We start from the raw sequence: 23,692 nt of genomic DNA, 5'->3' as shown, positions 1-23,692 counted from the left end.
TCTCTCTTGGGTAACTGTTCCATGTATACTTGAAAACACTGTGTCTTCTGCTGTGGCTATGTGTCATAGAATAAGTATAAATGTCTATTAGGTCAAATTGGTTACTGTTGCTCAACTCTTCTATATCTTTACTGATTTTCCTGCTGTGTATTCTATCAGTTACTAAGAGAGGAGTGATAAAATCTCCAAATATAATTGTGAATTTGTCTACTTCTCCTTCCAGTTTTGTCAGTTTTTGTTTCACATTCTTAGAAGCTCTGTTACTAGGTACATAAACATTTAAAACTGATAGGTCTTCATCAGTTAAATACATCAAAACTGATGTATTTATCATTTGAATATCATTTGAATCATTCTCCTTCCAGTTTTGTCAGTTTTTGTTTCACATTCTTAGAAGCTCTGTTACTAGGTACATAAACATTTAAAACTGATAGGTCTTCATCAGTTAAATACATCAAAACTGATGTATTTATCATTTGAATCATCATCTGTTAATACTTGCCCTGCAGTTAACTTTGCGCTATATTAATACAGTCATTCCAGCTTTATGATTATTGTCTGCATGTATATCTTTTCCCGTGCTCTTAACTTATTTGTGTCTTTATATCCATGTGTTTTTCTTATGGAAAACTTACAGTCGGGTCTTGCTTTATTATTCAGTTTGACAATTTCTGTCTTTTATGTGGAGTATGTAGGCCATTAATATGCAGTTATGCATATGGTTAGGTTTAAGTCTACCATCTTGTTATCTGTCTTTATCCCACCTGCTCTTTGTGCCTTTTTCCCCCTTTGGATTGAATTTTTTTACATTTTTTATCTCTACTCCATGTATTGTCTTATTAGCTACATAGCAATATTTTTTAGTGGTTACTCTAGAGTTTACAATAGGTATCTTTACCATATAATAGTCTACCTTTAAATGACACTATACCTATTCATGTATAATATAAGAACCTTACAATATATGTCCATTTTCCTCACTCAACCTTGTGCTATTGTTTTCCTACATTTCACTTCCATGTTATAATACCCATTATATGCTATTACTTATGCTTTAAAAAGTAACTAGTAACCCATAGTTGATATTATCCTCAATGGAAAACACAAGACAAGGATGCCTACTTTTGCCACTCCTATTCAATATAGTATGAAAAGTTCTAGCCAGAGGATTTAGGCTCGAAAAAGAAATAAAAGACATATCAATTGGGAAGGGAGAAGTAAAATTATCTCTGTTTCAGGTGACATAATCTTATTGTATAAAATCCTATAGATTCCACAAAAACACTATCAGAAATAATATTATACATGAATTCAGCACAAGTTACAGGATACAAAGCCAACATACAAAGATCTGTTACATTTTTATACACTAAAAATGAACAATCTGAAAAGAAAGTTAACAACTCCATTTATAATGTCAAAATGAATAAAATACTTAGAAATAAATTTAACCAACGAGGTGAAAGACTTGTCCATTGAAAACTACAGTATTTTGCTAAAAGAAATTAAAGAAGATGAAAATAATAGAAAGATATCCCATGTTCATGGATTGGAAAACGTAATATTGTTAAGATGACAATAGTACCTAAAACATTCTATATATTCAGTTCAATCCCTAACAAAATCTCATTATAATATTTTTACAGAAATAGAACAAATCCTAAAATTCATATGGACTCTCAAATGACCTTGAATAGCGAAAACAATCTTGAGTGTATTTTGCAGACCTCAAACTTCCTGATGTCAAAAATTACTAGAATTCTACAGTATTCAAAACAGTTTGGTACTGGCGTAAAGACAGACATATAGACCAATGGAATAGAAGAACAGAGAGCCCAGAAATAAATCCTCAAACATACGGTCAAGTGATTTTTGATAATGGTGCCAAGATTATTCCATGGGGAAGAAAAGTCTTTTTAACAAATGGTGCTGAGATAACTGGATATCCACATGCAAAAAAAACGATGTTGAAAACTTATATTACACATAAAAATTGACTTAAAATAGATTTTAAAAAATCTAAACATAAGAGCTAAAACTAAAAGAAGAAAGCATGGGCAAGCTTCATGACATAGATTTGGTGATTAATTTCTGGATATGACATCAAAAGCACAGGCAACAAAAGAAAAAACAGATACACTGGACATCATCAAAATGAAAAACTTTTGTGTATTAAAGGCCATTATCGAGAGAGAGAAAAAGATAGTCCACAGAATTGGAGACAATATTTGCACATCATGTATCTGATAAGATTAATATTGATATATTAATAATCTTATATTAATATTTGTTAATCTCATTGAGATTCTAGCCCTAACTTTCAGTTTACAGAAAGATGAGATAGAGGAAAAAGTTTAACAATATGACTAAATAAGTGGAGAAATACAGAACATGAGACATTCTAAAGGATAAATAGCCTGGTAAGGATATTGTTCAAAATTTAATAAAGATCGAAGAGATAACAAAAGGTAATAAGTAAACTGTGATTGGATCCTGAGTTGTGGCTCAATATGGGTGAAAAGAGAGCTTTAAAAAACATCCTTAAGGTAATTGGGAAAACACATTAATATGTATCAAGTGTGATAATAGTATTGTGATTATGCAGGAAAATGAACTCATACTTAAGAGATGCACACTAAAATAGCCAAAGATAAAGTATTAATGATGCCTGGAACTTACTTTTAAATGGTTCTGTCGAAGAAAAAAAAGAGAAAGAAGAAATTATGGCAACAGCGTCAATAATTGCCAAATTTCAGTGGAGGGCATGTGTACTATTCCTTCCTCTTTTCTGTAGATTTTTAAATTTTCAAATAAAATGTTTCCAGTAAAAAAAAGCTGTGGGCCACTAAATTGTACAGCTTCAAATGGTTAAAATGCTAAATTTCATGTTTTGGGAATTTTACCCGGAAAAAAAAAAAAAAAGAGCTGTGGGTATCTGACGCGATGGGGCTGTTGCAGAGTTGGTTAGCTTGCTCTGCATAGCTCCATACCTATCAGCTAAGAGGTGTCTGGTGTTTCTTGGAGTTATGTAATACTACAGCACAGCTACAGTGGTGTTCCCAAGTTGAGACAGAGTTAGGAGGAAACACAGAATCTTTATGCAAAATTGAAAAAAATAGGATAAGTTTACTTTTATATAATTAATAAAATTACTTCTATGTAATTGTTATTGTCAATTTCAGAGTGCATAGAGGGCATGATGATTTGGTCAAAAGTCAAGCATAGCCTCAAAAGCAACCCAAAATGTCCACACACCTGGGTTCAAGGATGGAGGGGGTGGAGGTGGGAGGGGTCGGCCTTCTTTAATGGCTAGAGTACACTGCTTTGCTGATCGGATTGCGTTAATAAAGTCTTCATGTTGTTGTCTCCAGTTAGACTTCCTCACAGGTGGAGACTGTAAAAAATAAAACCAACAAATAATACCCTAGATTATATATCTTTCCATTACAATTTTGTTTAAAGCTGGAATTTGAATTCACAGGAAACAGAACTGTGAAAATTGGGGAAAAGGAGAGTTTGTTTTTCAAAAGTACTCCTTAAAGAGGTTTGGAAAATACAGTAATATAATTTGCAAGCCACAATGGTGAGGGAAAACACAAAACAAAAATCAGAAAAATAAAGAAACTATAAAACTTTAAAGAAAAGCAAATATAAGATTAAAAGTGACTTTGTTCTCAGGTTAATTGCTAAATTTAAAGCCACTCTAATGAAAACATAAACAAGATTATTTTTTGCTACATCTGGAAAATATCTGAAGTATATTTGGAAATCTAAGTGAGCAAGATTATAAAGCAAACAGTAAAGGTAGATTACAGTTACATTACATTACTGCATTATCAAGCAAAAATGAAACCAGAAATCCCAGAAATAGGCCTTACAGTACCACAGAATGTAATAACAAACACTAAAGAAGATATCAGGAGTACCTTGGATTGCGGAGTCTTCTTCACAGTAGGAATGTCAGTGCCCTGTAATCTTTGCTTCAAAGAATTGAAAGGTTTACGCTTTCTGTTGAAGAGTTTCTTACATATTGGTCCGTGCCTTTCCTAGAAAACGAAGAGTAGGGATTGGAATTTCTAAAGTGCACAATCAGTTTTTAATGCCTAGGCGTACCTAGACAGCCCCCACTCCAGGGACTATGTTTGCTCCTCAGAGCCTAGTTCATTCTCTAACAGGTCACAGCAGAGCAAATCCACCTGGCTCTTCTCATCCATGTTACATATAACTAGATATTGTGCTTGAGCAAAGACAATAAAATACCTTTATAGCTAAAAGACTTAATTCAAATTTGGTTTATATATTTAACTCAAATGTGCGCAGTATGCTCTTTACTCCAATCAGTAGTCCTTCAAGTATTCAACATTTCTGATACAAAAACTGAGGAGCTAACACGCAGAGCTTTGCTTGTGTACTGCCTGTATAAAATGTGCTACTGTGCCACTATGGGGCCTTTGCCCTCTCCCTTCGTGGATGTGTGACACATAATAACCGTCATTGACATAGTAGCTTTGTCAGACCCCACAAAATACAAGCTCTATAAAAATCACCGCACTGGCTAAGAACAAGCCATCCATTTTAAGCTAAAGGAGAAATAAAGATCAAATCATTTGATCAATGCCCTCCATAGCCTAGAAATAGGCTTAGGAAATGAAACTCAAAAGTATCCAAGATGTACCTGACATTTAGAGATCCCTCTGCAAATGGAACCTCCCAGGTCTCAGACTAATTCTCAGGGGGTGTGGCTCCAGGCTGGCAAAGGCAGTGACACACACTGGTGGGCTACAGGGCCACAACCAGCCCCGCAAGCTCTCCCTCTAGTTTCAGGAAGCTCTAACCACAGTTAACTAAAAGACAGCTATTTCATTTTTTAAATTCTCCAGAAAAATAAAACCTACAACCTCATTTTATAGTCTTTTGTCCCAAATGTAGTCAGGCTTACAGTCCACATCCTTTAAGTTCCAGATAAGTCTCCTTTATCTAAAATGTCCCAACTGACAGCTGTATTATCATCTTAGATTTTCTTTTTGAAAAAAATCATCTTTCTTGGAAACCCCTTTATAATATTGGGGCATACCATCTATTTGATTCCCTAATTTTGAAATAAATCAAGCTTTTATTCAACTTTATAGCCATCAATCAGGGGACATGATATGCCGTTAGCTTGAATCTGGACAACAATTAGATCTTGGAACAGGACTTACATCCATGTATCATTTTGTTCAAATGGTATAAAAACCCTCAAATTTGAAGGTTCTGTATACGTGGCAAAGCAGAAAACAGGAAGGTTAAAGGACTTGTCAGGATTAGTGACAAATTTGCGGCTAAAAGCCAAGTTTCCAGATGTCTAAAATTCAATGCTCATTCCTCTTGACTAGCTAATTTCCCTGGTGCTTTGGCCTTGAAATTTGAATTTTTGATGCTTAAAGAAAAGGCGGAAGAGCCAAAACCTCTTGAGGGATCATTGACGATGCCAAGAGACTTCCATCTGGCATCATTTCAGGAGGACCATGTTTAACAGGGTCGCTTTTGAATGAGGCAGCATCAATCTGCCTCAGTGTCCTCTGGGCCCACCAGCCATAGGTTATGTACTTCTCCTCTTCCCTTGCTTCCCCTCCACATCTGTCTTTAATCTTTGCACTGCCGCCTCCTCACTGACTTGACAGTTCATTTAAGTCCAATGAAACACATCTACAAAATGTCTTTATGTTTACCAGAACATCTGCTGCAAAACGTCTTCCACAGACTTCACAGGGAAACAATTCCTGATTGCCATCTGTGTAAAATTCAAGAGCACATTATGTTAGTTTCATGGAATTGCCTGGCTGAGAAGAAATGACTGACTGGAGGTGACCTCAATAGCTTGATATCCTCACTCTCTTTTCCCTCCCCACCAACTGCTTCTTCCCTTTGGGAAGACCCTGTGTAAACTCACCTGTGTTTTCCTTTCCTGATATAAACTCCTCACTTCACTAAACAAGTAAATTCCATATCCTTCAGGCAACCAGAGTATAATTATTTGATTTAATATTTAATATATTCTTACATGAAGTGCCTGATAACTTTGCTTGAGACATAAGCAAAAAATACCTTCGTATAAGGGCAGTCATAAATAATCCAGTGGTAACATCTTTGGGATTCCTACTAGAACGTAAGTTCTATGAAGGCTGAGACTGTGCCTATTTTATGCCCAATGCAAGTACTTGACCCATAGTAAGGTACTCAAGGTATTGGTTGAATGCATGGGCCAAGCAAGCATTGAATTTCTAACATAGAAACAATCATTCATTCAATAAATAGATATTGGCTATATGCAATTCTGTGGAAACATTGGGAGAAATCATACATGGGACCAGCACAGAAAAAAGTATGCAGATAAATTAATGACATTAGAAAAGTATCATCAGAAAAGCAAAATATTATGAAATTCTGAAAAAAGGTTTTTTGTATTACTTCCTTCTGGTTCATCAGAAGTCAAATATGTAAAAATTTAAAAAGCACTTTGATCAAAGTTATGATGTCTTAGGTTAATAAACAAAGCAGTTTGAGGTCTGAGCATAGACTTTATATTAGACCAGTCATCTGGGCTTTACTCTACATGCAAGGAAAGCAACAAGGGACATTAAATTGGAAGAACCTAAACAGAGCTGTGGAAGATGGATGTGAGAAAGTCAAGAAGGGGCAAACGGATTGCGAGTATAGTGGGAGAAGAGCAGAGTTTAGTGAAAAAGCTGCAGGTGGATCAGGTGTGGTGGCTCACGCCTGTAATCCCAACACTATGGGAGGCTGAAGCAGGAGGGTTGCTTGAGCCTAGGGATTCGAGATCAGCTTGGGCAACATAGGGAGACTGTGTCTCTACACAAAATAAAAAAATTAGTTGGGCTTGGTGGCTTGCGCCTGTGGTCCCAGCTACTCAGGAGGCTGAGGTGAGAGGATCGCTTGAGCCCAGGAGGCAGAAGTTGCAGTGAGCCATGATCATAACACTGCAGTCCAGCCTGGGAGACAGAGCAAGACCCTGTCTCTCCCACATACACATAAAAAAGCTGAAGGTGGAGGCCTGAAATAGAAAGGAAATAGGAGATGAGTGGTTCTGTATCAAAGAGTCAACAGCCTGATTAGATTTGTGGGAGTTAGGAGGTGGCAAAGAGAAAAGAGTGCTTGAGGACTATTCTACGTTTAGAGGCAGAAGGACTGAGAAGATGCTGGGAGTGTGGGATAGATACAGGAAACTTGAAAAGAAGGGCCATCTTAGGAAGAAAAATGACTTCAGCTTTGGAAACACTGAGTTGAAATAGAGTTATCCGGCCAGCAGGATGGAAATGAGGGAGGTCAGGGTTAGAGACACAGATGTAGGCTTTGAGAAATGAAGTAAAGGCATGATATTGCCAGGGAAGAAGTCATGGAAAGAGAAGTGCAGAGATGATCCTTAGGGAAACTTCTATTTAGGGCCAAGAAAATGATGATGATAAGCCAGGAGGAGAAACAGGAGAGAACAGGGTCATGGAAACCGAAGGAAGACAGTTTGAAAAAGGAAGAAGGCCTAGTTAACAGGAAGCAGATGGGTAGCCTGCTACAGACTTTGTTGATTTAACTGATTTCTTCTCACATCTGCTAATTGGTGTTGTTATTTTCAACACAGGCCATCCATCACAGCACACAGAAATACCTCTTGTCCTCCCTGTTCTTTTGGTGCAGTTTGTAAAACTTCATCTAAATATATATATATAAATATATATAAAATATGTATACATATTTTTAAGCAAGGGTACCACAACCTGAAACTACTCATCTTGATTATAAAACTACTGCTGCTCTTTCTAAAACACTAGTGAAGGATAATCTATTTTTATGAATATTACAGTAACATTTGTGTGGTGTTTTCCTATGTTATCTCATGTGATCCTCACAGTGACCCTATGAGACAGGGTTAGTACTATTTTTATTTTACAAATGAGAAAACGGAGGCCCAAGTAGGTAACTTCTCTAAGACTGCCGGTAGTAAGTGGTAATACTGAGACTTGAATTTGAGTCTCTTTCCAAGTATTAAGACTATTAATTCAACCATCACTACAACTAGAGAGATGTTAGTACTCACCTGCAAAGCAACTAGAAGTCCCTAGAGGATCAATGACCTCTGGCTGAAATCAGTGAGTCAATGAATTTAAAATACTGACAGATACAAATGATATGATTCAATTCAATACTTGGATACAGATGGACCACCGCATTCTGAACCACATTCAACTCAGAAGCTTGAGTATAAGGAAGGAAGGGAACACTTACCTAGCCAGCTGAATCAAACAGGGAGATCAATGTGGTCTGCAGTGTTTGTTTCTGTGTATTGAATCACATGGAATATGTGATTGCTAGAACATTAAAAGAACCTTTTCGGACTTCTAAAATGCCTTTCAGTAGGTGAATGGTTAAACAAACTGTGGTATATCTATAGCCTGGCATAGTGCTCAGCAACAAAAAGACCACTTTTTTTTTTTTTTTTTTTTGAGACAGGGTCTCGGTCTTTCACCCAGGCTAGGGTACAGTAGGATGATCACGGATCATTACAGCCTCTACCTTCTGGACTCAAGCAATCCTCCCACCTCAGCTTCTTGAGTAGCTAGGACAACAGGCATGTGCCACCACACTCAGCTAGCTTTTTTATTTTTTGTAGAGATGGGGTCTCACTATATTGCTCAGACTGGTCTCAAACTCTTGGGCTCAAGCAGTCCTCCCCACCTTGGCCTCCCAAAGTATTGGGATTGCAGGTGTAAGCCACCGTGCCCAGCTGAAAAAAACACCACTGATATATGCAATAATCTGGATGGATTTCAATGCTGGGTGAAACGAGCCCATCTTCAAAGGTCACATACTGTGTGATTTCACCTGCACAATTTATTAAAAAATGACAAAATTAGAGAGATAGGACACAGATTAGAGACTGTAAAAGGATAAAGATGAGTGGGAGTGGGGTGGAAGGTGGTTGTGATTCTATGGGGTTAGAATGAGGGAGATCTCTGTGTGTTGGAATAGTTCTGTATCTTCACTGTGAGGTGGTTTTGCGTGTTATCAAATGGTACAGACTGTGAACACACCTTGTACTAATGTTAGTTTCCTGGTTTTGATATTGTACTATAGTTATTTAAGATGTAACTTAGGGAAAACTGGGTAAATGGCATCCAGCATCTCTCTGTGCTATTTTGTAACATTTTGTAAAACTATAATTATGGCAAAATAAAAAGTTTAAAAATAATATCTAGGGGTCAGCAAACTGTAGTCAGTGGGCCAAATCTGACGCTTTTTTTTTTGTAAATAGTTTTACAGGAACACAGCCATACTCATTTGTATACATAGCATTTATTGCTGCTTTCCTGCTCCAACAGCAGAGTTTAATACTTTCGATGAAGGCCATATGACCTGCAAAGCCAAAAATTATGCTACTTGGCCTCTGACAGAAATAGGTTGCCAAAAATTGCTGAACCATTTTTATATTAATTTAAAGGAATTTGTGGGAGAATAACATGGAAAAATATTAATGAAACATTTTGTTCATATATTTACTAATAAAGACTGGAAGGGCACACACAGAGTAATTAGTTTGGGTATGAATAAAGATGAATATTACTTTTAGTTTTCTGTATTTCCAAACTTTTAATGAAAATTATGTATCACTATTTTAAAAATCAGAACAAATGAGTGCCTTTCAAAAAATAAAAAGAAACCCTTTGGAAGAAAATGTTCTAAAACAATGAGTATCACCTCAGCGATTTCTTTTTCCTCTCTATCTGGAATCATACTTGGTAAACTATTATAGTGGCTATTATTTTTAAACCTTGGTTTATAATCTTTGAAAATGTTAAAAATGAGTAACAGAAAGTAATCTGGAAGTGATAAAGCTTTGTTTAACACATCAAAAATAAAACATAGGCCAGGAATGGTGGCTCACAACTGTAATCCCAGCATTTTTGGGAGGCTGAGGCAAGAGGATTGCTTGAGCCCAGGAGTTCAATACCAGCCTGGGAAACACAGTGAGACCCTCATCTCTACAAAAATTTTAAAAATTAGCCAGGCATGGTAGCATGCACTTGTGGTCCCAGCTACTCAGGAGGCTGAGGCCAAAGAATCGCTTGAGTCCAGGAGGCTGAGCCATGATTGATTGTGCCTGCTGGGTAACAGAGCTAGACACTGTCTCAAAAAAAAAAAAAAAAATCAGGGACAACTTGAGCAGGAAAAACAAACAAACAAACAAACATTACAAAGAAGGATGGAGAGAATTAGGGTTAGATTAAAATTGAAAAAGTTTTACTTTACTTTTGACCAGATATTCTCTTTCTTGAGCTGGAAGTTAAGAATGCTTTGTAGAGAACTAAGCTATCCATATTTTCTTAAAGGAGCATGGTAGAGAAGAAAAAAGGAAGACACTTTCTCATTCAGATGCCTGCAAATCACAGAACTCTTAAGTTCTTTGCAGTCCAGAACATGCAAATATTTAGCAATATCAACATCTTCCTAGGCCCTATGGCAAGGGGGTGGAATAATGGCCTCAACTTACCAATAAAATTTATCTCAGGAATATGAGTCATGAGATAAGAAAAAGAATTAAGACTCAGGATAGCAGATCCTATCTAATTTAGAGCTTCCCGTCTAATTTTGCTTTCTCCCTAAACCCCAATAAAGCTATAGTAAAGGGACAAAGGGACATAGAAACATAGGACAGGGAGGAAAGAAAACAAGCTATCCTAAAATTTGGATAGCTAATAGACATTGTAACTGACTTGGAGGACTTAAAGCAACGCCAAACTCTACTTCCCAAACTAACAGTAAGGGAGAACTGAGAACCATCCAGATTCACACTACAGACTCTTAAAAGTCACAGGAACTCCTGGACAGCATGTACCTCTACAACTGGGGCAGGCGAATGAGGAGGAAGAGACTGTCAAAATATGGAGGACCAAGGGGGAAGCTGTTTGAAAGAAGTTAAGATTCCTAGATCGCGCCCCGCCCCCAACCCCTGCCCCACACCGCAACTCTCCTGCTCCTTGGATAAATGCCCTTCCCTGTCTCTAGGTGATTCTACTTTCTGGAAAGGAAAAAATAAGCAGTCTGTGCATTAGTCAATATGAGGCACGACTGAAGGCATTAGTGCTACAGCAAAAACAGATAGGTAGGTATAGATACAGACATACATACAGTCAATTCTCGTTACTTTTGGTAGTTAAGTTCTATAAAGTCACTGTGAGCACTGAATTAGCAAGGAGTCTCTGGTCACAACATTTTTGTTAATGGATCAATACAAAACCTTGTTTTATGCATGTTTCTGTCTAAAGACACCTTCTTTATAGTGTTGATTCAGTAATGTTGAACTCATGCCAATAGCGCTGTAACTCATGACTGAATGTTTACCTAATGCACATATTTTCTCCTTAGGGCAAATCACAGCCTTGAGCTTAGGAACACTAGACAGCACTTCAGCACTGTTCTAGGCAGCCTTCCCTCCCCTTCCGCCTTTGAGACAAGGTCTTGCTCTGTCACCCAGGCTGGAGTACAGTGGTGCGATCTTGGCACACTGCAACCTCTGCCTCCTGGATTCAAGCAATCCTCCCACCTCAGCCTCCTGAGTAGCTGGGAGCACAGGCCCACACCACCACACCTGGCTAACATGGCCATTTTAAACAGTGAAATCACCAAAGAAAAAGCACAAAAATGTGGAAAATGTGGCACTAAATAGCCCATGGAAGGAACTTGAGTACATTATGAGCACTAAAATAAGAAAGTAGAGTATTACCTTGTTCAACCTCAGCTGGGAAAATGTGCTGGATGACTCAAGTTTTTTATCACTATGTGCATGTCTGCAAATGACTGTAAAAGTGCCACAAGTACTGATGTTACGGTTACAAGTAAGTTTTAGCAAGTTGGTAAATTTGCAAACAGGGAATCCATGAATAACAAGAATCAGCTATATATGTATGCATGTCTATATATACACGTATACAGGTACATATATATAATCTACTGATTAATTTCATGAATAGTGATACGGAAAGCAGAGAATATCCACATGCCCATCTTCTTCTACTTGGCTTAGAGGACTCTGCTTGCCAAACCCTTACCCTCAGGGCAAAATGTAACTTCTCTGGGAATCAAATTATTCCACTAGCAAATATGTAAAGATACTGATATTGGGAGATTCCCAAACAGCTCACTCAGACCACCCTACAATACAGCTCAGTCATGAAATACTGCTCACTTGTTCATTATTTCCATTTTTTTCCTCTTCCAATCTTAATGATGAGCAAACAGACAGGAATTTCCAAAGATCTGAAGAACGTCTCTAGCAGGTAAGTCCAAAACAGATAAAAAAAAAATTAAAGGAAAATTATGACTCTTAGAAATTAAAAAAGTCTTGCTGGGCACAGTGGCTCACGCCTGTAATCCTGGCACTTTGGGAGGCAGAGGTGGGCGGATCACCTGAGGTCAGTAGTTTGAGACCAGCCTGACCAACATGGAAAAATGCTGTCTCTACTAAAAACACAAAAATTAGCCGGGCGTGGTGGTGCATGCCTGTAATCCCAGCTACTCAGGAGGCTGAGGCAGGAGAATAGCTTGAACCCAGGAGGTGGAGGTTGTGGTGAGCCGAGATGGCGCCATTGCACTCCAGGCTGGGCAACAAGAGCAAAACTCTGTCTCAAAAAAAAAAAAAAAAAAAGAAATCAAAAAAGTCTTTAGGAGAAAAACTCAAGAGAGTTGAAAGATAAAATTAGGAAAATCTCCCAGAAAATAAAGTAAAATGGCATAGAAATGGGAAAGAAACAAGCAAATTAGAATACCAGTCCAGACAGGTCTACTCCAAATAATACTTCAAGAGAGAAAAAGGAGAAAATACAAGGAAGAGAATAAAAATAATTTTTAATTATTTCCAAAAAAGAAGGACATAAACCTCCTGTGGTGGTTAATACTGAGTGTCAACTTGATTGAATTGAAGGATGCAAAGTATTCATCATGGGTGTGTCTGTAAGGGTGTTGCCAAAGGAGATTAACACTTGAGTCAGTGGGGTGGGAAAGGCAGACCCACCCTCAATCTCGGTGGGCACCATCTAATAAGCTGCCAGCAAGGCTAGAATATAAAGCGGGCAGAAAAATATGAAAAAAACTAGACTGGCCTAACCTCGTAGCCTACATCTTTCTCCCGTGCTGGATGCTTCCAGCCCTTGAACATCAGACTCCAAGTTCTTCAGTTTTGGGACTCAGACTGGCTCTCCTTGTTCCTCAGCTTGCAGATGGCCTATTGTGGGACCTTGTGATCATGTGAGTTAATACATTTCCCTTTATATATATATATTCCCCTTATATATATTTCCTATTAGTTCTGTCTCTCTAGAGAACCCTGACTAATACAGATTTTTGTACCAGGAGTTCTAGAAGAACAGAATATTAAGAATGGAGTTCTTTCATTGGTTTTGGGGTTTCTGGAGTTGGCTGCTTAATATAATTAGATCCAAAAATGCTAAGGACTCTACTTCTAATAGTATGGAGAACACTGATAGACCTCGGCATGAACTGTTTAGAGAGTTACACAAAATAAATGCATTTGACACACCTGATTCATTGCTCATGAGAGGCAAGGAGTTTAGTTACTCTATACATAATACCTTTGACCATATGTGGAGAACCAAGGAACATAATGAAGCTGGTTGGTTGCTCCTAAGTTCAGGGGACAAACTAATGAAAGAAAATGATGAATTCAGGGATTTTAACTCCCAGTTTCAGAAGCAGATACTGAGCCTCAAATCTCCTAAGATTGCCCTGAGTGAGAGTCTTATCTCCTGTAGAGAAAGAGCTGAAATTGTGGGAAAACAGATACAAGCTCTTATCATGCAAGTGGCTGACCTGCAATGAAAGGTGCATGCACAGCCTTGCCAACTGTCTACTGTTAAAGTGAGGGAATTGATTAGAAAAGAATGGGACCCTGCAACTTTGAATGGGGACATATGGGAGGACCCTGATGAAGCTGGGGACACTGAGTTTGTAAACTCTGATGAGACTTTTTTGCCAGAAGAAACAGCTTCTCCATCCCCAGTAGTGGCAACATCCCTTCCCCGACCCATGCTGCCATCAGCCTTTCCACCTTTGTCTGAGAAGATAAACCCTGCACTGCCTGAGGCAACAGTGATGGCCTCCCCTGAGACAGTTGCCAGGAAAGATAATGTTGATTCTCCTCAGAAACCACCCCCAACACCTCTGTTTGCTTCTAGATCTATAGACAAAATTCCCATGGGGCCCTAGAGGTGAGGTTGAGAATGTGACCCATGAGGAGGTGCGATACATTCGAAAAGAATTGTTTTCTAACTTATATAAACAGAAATCTGGAGAACAGGCATGGGAATGGATATTAAGGGTGTGGGATAATGGTGGAAGAAACAGAGTTGGATCAGGCTGAATTTATAGATTTGGGGACACTAGTAGAGACTCTGCATTTAATGTTGCAGCTCAGGGAGTTAAAAAAAAAATTCTAATAGTTTATTTGCTTGGTTAGCTGAAATATGGATTAAAAGATGGCCAACTGTGAGCAAGATGGAAATGTCTGATCTCTCTTGGTTTAATGTAGAAGAAGGGATCCAAAGGCATAGGGATGGTGGAATGGATTAGTCACTTTAGACCTACTCATCCCATCTGGGAGGGTCCAGAAAATATACCCTTGACCAATGCCTTGTAAAACAGATTTGTGAGGGCAGCACCTGCATCTCTGAAGAGCCCTGTAATTGCCTTTCTCTGTATGTCACATCTAACAGTGGGATACACAGTCACTCAACTACAAAATTTAAAAACAATGGGAATAGGCCAGGTGCAGTGGTGGCTCATGCCTGCAATCCGAGCACTCTGGAAAGCTGATGTGGGCAGATCACTTGAGGTCAGGAGTTCAGGACCACCCTGGCCAATATAATGAAACCCTGTCTCTACTAAAAATACAAAAATTAGCTGGATGTGGTGGTGAGCACCTGCAGTCCCACATACCCGGGAGGCTGAGGCAGGAGAATCCTTTGAACCTGGGAGGTGGTGGTTGCAGTGAGCCAAGATTTTCCCACTGCACTGCAGTCTGGGTAACAGAAAGAGACTTCATCTCAAAAACAAAAAATAAATAAAAGAATAAATAAATAAATTGATATGATTTGGCTGTGTGCCCACCAAACTCTCAACTTCAGTTGTATCTCTCAGAATTACCACATGTTGTGGGAGGGACCCAGGGGAAGGTAATTGAATCATGGGGGCTGGTCTTTCCCATGCTATTCTTGTGATAGTGAATGAGTCTCTTGAGATCTGATGGGTTTTTCAGGGGTTTCCACTTTTGCTTCTTCCTCATTTTCTCTTGCTGCCACCATGTAAGAAGTGCCTTTCACCTCCTGCCATGATTCTGAGTCCTCCCCAGCCATGTGGTACTGTAAGTCCAATTATACCTCTTTTTCTTCCCAGTCTCAGGTATGTCTTTATCAGCAATGTGAAAACAGACTAATACAGTAAATTGGTACCAGTAGAGTGGGGTGTTGCTGAAAAGATACCCGAAAATGTGGAAGTGACTTTGGAACTGGGTAACAGGCAGAGGTTGGAACAGTTTGGAGGGCTAAGAAGAAGACAGGAAAATGTGGGAAAGCTCCTAGAGACTTGTTGAATGGCTTTGACAAAAATGCTGATGGTGATATGAACAATAAGGTCCAGGTTGAGGTGGTTTCAGATGGAGATGAGGAACTTGTTGGGAACTGGAGCAAGGGTGACTCTTGTTATTTTTTATCAAAGAGACTGATGGCATTTTGCCCCGCCCTAGAGATTTGTGGAAATTTGAACTTGAGACACATGATTTAGGGTATCTGGTGGAAGAAATTTCTAAGCAGCAAAGCATCAAAAGGTGACTTGGGTGCTGTTAAAAGCATTCCGTTTTAAAAGGGAAATAGAGGATAAAAGTTCAGAAAATTTGCAACTTGATGCAGTAGAAAAGAAAAACCCATTTTTTGAGAAGAAATTAAAGCCAGCTGCAGAAATTTGCATAAGTAGCAAGGAGTCTAATGTTAATCCCCAAGACCATGGAAAAAATGTCTCCAGGCCATGTCAGAGACCTTCACAGCAGCCCCTCCCATCGAACGCCTGGAGGTCTAGGAAGAAAAAGTGGTTTAGTGGGGCAGGGCCCAGGGTACCCATGTACAGCCTAGGGACTTGGTGCCCTGTGTCCCAGCCACTTCAGCTGTGGCTGATTGGGGCCAATGTACAGCTCGGGCTATGCCTTCAGAGGCCGGAAGCCCCAAGCCTTGGCAGCTTCCATATGGTGTTGAGCTTGCGGGTGCACAGAAGTCAAGAATTGAGGTTTGGGAACTTCCCCCTAGATTTCAGAAGATGTATGGAAACGCCTGGATTCCCAGGCAAAAGATTGCAGGGGTGGGGCCTTCAGGGAGAACCTCTGCTAGGACAGTGAGGAAGGGAAATCTGGGGTTGGAGCCCCCACACAGAGTCCCTAGTGGAGCTGTGAGAAGAGGGCCACTGTCCTCCAGACCCTAGAATGGTAGATCCACTGACAGCTTGAACTGTGTGGCTCGAAAAGCCACAGACACTCAACACCAACCCATGAAAGCAGGCAGGAAGGAGGCTGTATCCTGCAAAGCCACAGAGGCAGAGCTGCCAAGACCTTGGGAACCCACCTCTTGCATCAGCATGACCTGGATGTGAGACATGGAGTCAAAGGAGATCATTTTGGAACTTTAAAATTTGACTGCCCCGCTGGATTTCACATTTGCATGGGCCCTGTAACCCTTTGTTTTGGCCAGCTTCTCCCATTTGAAATGGCTGTATTTACCCAATACCTGCACCCTCATTTTATCTAGGAAGTAACTAGCTTGCTTTTGATTTTACAGTTCATAGATGGAAGGGACTTGCCTTGTTTCAGATGAGACTTTGGACTGTGGAGTTTTGGATTAATGCTGAAATGAGTTAAGACTTTGGGAGACTGTTGGGGAGGCATGTTTGCTTTTGAAATGTGAGGACATGAGATTTTAAGGGGCCAGGGGAAGAATGATATGGGTTGGTTGTGTCCCTACCCAAATCTCCACTTGAATTTTATCTCCCAGAATTCTTGTGTCTTGTGGGAGGGACCCAGAGGAAGATAACTAAATGGGGGCCGGTCTTTCCCATGCTATTCTCATGATAGTGATTGAGTCTCATGAGATCTGATGGATTTATCAGGGATTTCCACTTTTGCTTTGTCCTCATTTTCTCTTGCTGCCACCATGTAAGTAGTGCCTTTTGCCTTCTGCCATGATTCTGAGGCCTCCCCAGCCATGAGGAACTGTAAGTCCAATTAAACCTCTTTTTCTTCCCAGTCTCAGGTATGTCTTTATCAGCAGCATGAAAACAGACTAATACATAAATTTAAAAAATAAAAAATAAATATAGTGGGAATATTTGGATCCCGAGGTGGCAGGGGCCAAGTGGCAGCACTCAGCCATCAAAGGCAAGATGGACATAGCTACTGTAATGGACTGCAGTGGCAAAGTGGCAACAATCAGAATAGTCTGACACATACAGAGCTCTGGCATTGACTAATCACAGTGTTTCTAGAAGTGAAATTGAAAGGAAGCCTACTGCATTTTTACTTAATTTATATAAGCAGAAAACTTCTAGGTCGAATGGACAAAAGACTAATCTGAACTATAAAAACAGAGAATCATGGCCCCTTAATTTCCAGACTTGAGCCAGTTTACGAACCCAGAGCTGCTTGAATGAAGGGGAGGCCGGGTCCCCTTGAAAAAGTACTCCATTACACTACTGACAATTTATGCTGTTAATCTTTCTCCCATCCTTCCCCAAGAAGACCTCTGGCCTTGTACCAGGGTAACTATGCATTGGGGAAAAGGGAAATGATCAGACATTTTGGAAAGTACTGGACACTGGCTCTGAGCTGATGTTGATTCCAGGGGACCCAAAACATCATTATGGTCCTCCAGTTAACATACGGCTTATGGAGGTCAGGTAATAATGGAGTTTCAGCTCAGGTCCGACTTACAGTGGGTCCAGTGGATCCCTGGACTCATCCTGTGGTCATTTCCCCAGTGCCAGAATGCAAAATTGGCATAGACATACTTAGCAGCTGGCAGGACCCCCACATTGGCTCCCTGATTGGTCAGGTGAGGATTATTATGGTGAGAAAGGCCAAATGGAAGCCATTAGCACTGTCTTTACCTAGAAAAATAGTAAATCAAAAACAGTATCACATCCCTGGAGAGACTGTGGCAATTAGTACCACCATCAAGGACTTGAAAGACTCAGGGTGGTGATTCCCACCACATCCCTATTCAACTCTCCCATTTGGCCTGTGCAGAAGACAGATGGATCTGGAAGAATGACAGTGGATTATCACAAGCTTAACCAAGTGGTGACTCCAACTGCAGCTGCTGTACCAGATGTAGTTTCATTGTTTGAGCAAATTAACAAATTTCTTGGTACCTGGTATGCAGCCATTGACTTGGCAAATGCCCTTTTCTCCATTCCTGTCCATAAGGCCCACCAGAAGCAATTTGCCTTCAGCTGGCAAGGCCAGCAATATACCTTTACTGTTCTACCTCAGAGGTATATTAACTCTCTGGCTTTGTGTCATAATCTTATTCAGAGAGACCTTGATCACTTTTTGCTTCCACAAGATATCACACTGGTCCACTACATTGATGACATTATGCTGACTGGATCCAGTGAGCAAGAAGTAGTAAACACACTGGACTTATTGGTGAGATATTTGCGTGCCAGAGGATGGGAAATCTGATGAAAATTTAGGGAACTTCTTCCACAATAAAATTTCTAGGGGTCCAGTGGTATGGGTCCTGTTGAGATATTCCTTCTAAGATGAAGGATAAGTTGCTGCATTTGGCCCCTCCTACCACTAAGAAAGAGGCACAATGTCTAGTGGGTCTATTTGGATTTTGGAGGCAACACATTTCTCATTTGGGTGTGTTAATCCGGCCCATTTATCAAGTGACCTGAAAGGTTGCCAGTTTTCAGTGGGGTCCAGAACAGGAGAAGGCTCTACAACAGGTCCAGGCTGCTGTGCAAGCTGCTCTGTCAATTGGGCCATATGACCCAGCAAATCCAATGGTACTTGAGGTGTCAGTGGCAGATAGTGATGCTGTTTGGAGCCTTTGGCAAGCCTCCAAAGGTGAATCACAGTGGAGGCCTCTAGGATTTTGGAGCAAGGCTCTGCCATCTTCTGCAGATAATTACTCTCCTTTCTAGAGACAGCTCTTGGCCTGTTACTGGGCTTTCGTGGAAACTGAACGTTTGACTGTGGGTCATCAAGTCACCATGCAACCTGACCTGCCTATCATGAACTGAGTGCTTTCTGACCCACCTAGCCATAAAGTGGGTCATGCACAGCAGCATCCATCATCAAATGGAAGTGTATATACGTGATCGGACTCAAGCAGGTCCTAAAGGCACAAGTTACATGAGGAAGTGGCTCAAATGCCTGAAGTGGAGACTCCTGCCACCTTGCCTTCTCTCCCCTAGCCTGCACCAGTGGCCTCATGCGGAGTTCCCTACGATCAGTTGACAGAAAAAGAGAAGACTAGAGCCCGGTTCACAGATGGTTCTGCACAATATGGAGGCACCACCCAAAAGTGGACAGCTGCCTTTCTAGGACATCCCTGAAGGACAGCCCCTTCCTAGGACATCCCTGAAAGCGGTGAGGGAAAATTTTCCCAGTGGGCAGAACTTTGAGCAGTGCACTTGCTTGTGCACTTTGCATGAAAGGAGAAATGGTCAGATGTGTGATTATATGCTGATTCATGGGCTGTTGCCAGTGGTTTGGCTGGATAGTCAGGGACTTGGAAGAAGCATGATTGGAAAATTGGTGACAAAGAAATTTGGGGAAGAGGTATGTGGATGGACCTCTCTGAGTGGTCAAAAACTGGAAAGATATTTGTATCCCATGTGAATGCTCACCAACTGGTGACCTCAGCAGAGGAGGATTTTAATAATCAAGTGGATAGGATGACCCATTCTGTGGACACCACTCAGCCTCTTTCCCCAGCCACCCCTGTCATCGCCCAATGGGCCCAAGAACAAAGTGGCCATGGTGGCAGGAATGCAGGTTATGCATGGACTCAGCAACATGGACTTCCACTCACCAAAGCTGACCTGACTACAGCCACTGCTGAGTGCCCAATTTGCCAGCAGCAGAGACCAACACTGAGACCTTGATATGGCACCATTTCTCAGGGTGATCAGCCAGCTACCTGCTGGCAGGTTGATTATGTTGAACCTCTTCCATCATGGAAAGGGCAGAGGTTTCTCCTCACTGGAATAAACACTCACTCTGGATATGGGTTTGCCTATCCTCCATGCAATGCTTCTGCCAAGACTACCATCCATGGACGCATAGCATGCCTTATCCACTGTCATGGTATTCCAAACAGCATCGCCTCTGACCAAGGCACTCACTTTGCAGATAAAGAAGTGTGGCAGAGGGCTCAAGCTCATGGAATTCACTGGTCTCACCATGTTCTTCATCATCCTGAAGCAGTTGGATTGATAGAACGGTGGGATGGCCTTTTGAAGTCACAATTACAACAACAACTAGGTGACAATACTTTGAAGGGCTGGGGCAAAGTTCTCCGGAAGGTCGTGTATGCTCTACTACTCCAAAACAGAAGTAAGGAAGAGTAGGCATGGAATACAGGAGATCTATTAGGGTGTCTCTTAGTATTACCATGTCCTGTGATTCAGGTCAATGGGAAACTACAACAGCCCAATCCAGGCAGGACTACAAATAGCCCAGACCCTTCAGGAATGAAGGTTTGGGTCACTCCACCAGGAAAAAACCATGACCTGCTGAGGAGCTTGCTGAAGAAAAAGGGAATACAGAATGGGTAGCAGAAGAATGTAGTCATCAATACCAGCTATGACCACGTGACCAGCTGCAGAAATGAGGACTGTAATTGTCATTAGTATTTCCTCCTTCGTTAAAAACATGTTTGTGCATGTACACACTTGTACTAAGAAGATAACTTCATTTTTACTTTTTCCTTCATCATGTGACATAAGATTTATTGACTTTGCGTCAGCATTTAAGTATTGTTAACTTTATGTAATAGTATTTGGGTTGGGGATTGGTGCATTTCTGGTTGTATGAAGGATAGTTGTATTATGTTAGGCATAATTATGACCTTATTATTGTCTTTATTTGAAGATTATGTATGATCTCAAGAGATGGGTATGGGTTGAAGTTGACAAGAGGTAGATTTGTGATGGTTAATACTGAGAACCTGATTGGATTGAAGGATGCAAAGTTGTTGATCCTGGGTGTGTCTGAGAGGGTGTTGCCAGAGGAGATTAACATTTGAGTCAGTGGGCTGGGGAAGGCAGACTCATCCTTAATCTGGGTGGGCACCATCTAGTCACCTGCCAGTGCAGATCGAATCTAAAGCAGGCAGAAAAAAAAAATGTGAAAAGACTAGACTGGCCTAGCCTCCCAGCCTACATCTTTCTCCCATGCTGGATGCTTCCTGCCCTCAAATATTGAACTCCCAAGTTCTTCAGTTTGGGCACTGTACTGCTTGTCCTTGCTCCTCAGCTTGCAGACGGCCTATTGTGGGACCTTGTGACTGTGAGTTAATACTTAATAAATTCCCCTTTATATACAGATCTATCCTATTAGTTCCGTCCCTCTAGAGAACCCTAATACACCTTCTGATTTAAAAGACTCAGTAAAATGGAAGTTTCAGAACACTGAAGACAGATTCTACAGACTTCCAAAAAAAAATTAGATACAAACGATCAGCAATCAGGATGGCTTCAGATTCCCAAAAAGCAAAATTGGAAATGGAAACAAATGGAAGAAACCCTTTAAACTTCTGAGGTAAAACAATCTACAACCAAGAATTCTATATTCAGTCAAGCTGTCAATCCAACATAAGAGTAGAATATATTTCCAGACATCCAAGTTCCCAAAAAGTCTACATCTCCTGTACCCCATTTCATGAATTACTGGAGGATGTGATCCACAAGCATGTGAATGAGATATAGGAAAAGGCAATTATGCACTGGATAGAGAAAAGGGAATTCCCAGTATGATAGCTGGGCACAACAACCAAAGAGCAACCAGTCGAAGTTTGAGGTGTGTGATTAGAGACAGACGTGTTGATGGCTATGACGACTAAGATATTCACTGCCTTCATAATCTCAAGATAGTATATTCAAGGAAGTCTGGCTCCCATTTTGTTCTACACTTGTCATGTTTGGCCATATTCTAATAAAGTGCCTGCTCTCCCTTTCGTATCCTTATCTCTTGATCAGTTGGAGACACTCATTTCACCCCATAGGAAGGTTCTGCATTGATCTTGAGAGGTCAGGGTGAGTTTAGAACCAGAAAATATAAAACAAGAATGCAATCCTCTAAGCATATTTCTGCAGATCCTGGATGCCTAAACTGTGACTTGTTCCCTAAAACTCACTCATCACCTTGCTCACTGACATCTAAACATGGGTTCTTGTAAACTCTAGAAGTGGAAGTCAGACCCAGGGACTGTTCACAGTTCATCTTCCCTAGGATGCTTTCATCTAATTGGTAGCAAACACTGCCCTCAAAAAGCTAAGAAGTTTATTTCAGTTGTTCAAAATGAAACAAGGTGTTGTGTTTAGGGATACTATACAAATGGCTTTAAAAAAGAAGGAAATACTTAATGCAGGTTGAGTATCCCTTATCCAAAATGCTTGGGACCAGAAGTGTTTCAGATTTTTTTTCAGACTTTGGAACAAGATATCATGGGGATGGGACCCAAGTCTAAACACTTTATTTCATATGTCACCTTACACACACAGCCTGAAAGTAACTTTTTGCAATATTTTACATACTTGTGTGCATGAAAAGCAAAGCTTGTATTAAGTACTTATGCGTGGTATTTTCTATTTGTTGTCTCACAATGGCACTCAACATTTTGGATTTTGGATTAGAGATGTTCAGCTTGTATGACAGCTAGATAGTATGCAAGAATTACCTGAGGGGAAAGAGTGAAATGAAATCAAGGATGGATTCACAGGGGACTTCTATGTTTTCTTTCTTAACTTGAACAGTGGCCCTGTGTTTGCTTTAAATATTCTCCTATAAGTTTCACAATTAAAATGCAAGGCCATTAGAATTTCTACCTTCTCTGCCACTTTAACTGGAACAAGACTGATAAAGCATACCAATGTCAACCCACATGAAGAAGTAACATAAAAGTATTGAAAACATAACAGTAAAATTACAAGAGGTTAGAGTTCTTTCAACTGAGGTGGCTTGATGACATCAAAATGGAGATGTAGATACAGGGCATCACAGGTAATACACACAAGTGGTAACTGCACTTCAGACACTTAGACTTGTAAAGTAACAGTACAGACAGTCCTCAACTTATGATGGTTCAACTTAACAATTTTTCCATGATGGTGAGAAAGCCATATGTATTCAGTAGAAAGTGGTACAATCCTCTTGTGATGCTGGGCAGCAGTGGTGAGCCACCACTCCCAGTCAGCCATGTGATCACGAGGGCAAATTGATAACTCTACAGCGTGCTGTATTGCCAGATGATTTTGCACAACTGTGGGCTAATGGAAAGTATTCTGAGCAAGTTTAAGGTAGGCTAGGCTGAGCTATGATGTTCAGTAGGTTAGGTGTAGTAAATGCATTTTTGGC

At 40.3% G+C, this 23,692-nt stretch overlaps 1 protein-coding gene across 1 annotated transcript in view; it reads right to left on the bottom strand.

The window, feature by feature from the left end:
- Window positions 1-23,692, bottom strand: part of ZC2HC1B (zinc finger C2HC-type containing 1B) — a 78,135-nt gene that overhangs the window by 52,010 nt on the left and 2,433 nt on the right. The window contains exons 2-4 of the mRNA XM_002817434.4: window positions 5,712-5,773; window positions 3,927-4,046; window positions 3,256-3,394 (exon numbers count right to left, since the gene is read on the bottom strand). Coding sequence (XP_002817480.1) covers window positions 3,256-3,394; window positions 3,927-4,046; window positions 5,712-5,773 — 321 coding nt within the window. The remainder of the gene's footprint in view (window positions 1-3,255; window positions 3,395-3,926; window positions 4,047-5,711; window positions 5,774-23,692) is intronic.

Source organism: Pongo abelii, chromosome 5 (genome assembly GCF_028885655.2).
Source record: "Pongo abelii isolate AG06213 chromosome 5, NHGRI_mPonAbe1-v2.0_pri, whole genome shotgun sequence".
In the NCBI taxonomy this organism is placed as follows: domain Eukaryota; kingdom Metazoa; phylum Chordata; class Mammalia; order Primates; family Hominidae; genus Pongo; species Pongo abelii.
The sequence above is the reverse complement of the archived record's forward strand: the minus strand, read 5'-3'. Positions and strand labels throughout refer to the sequence as shown.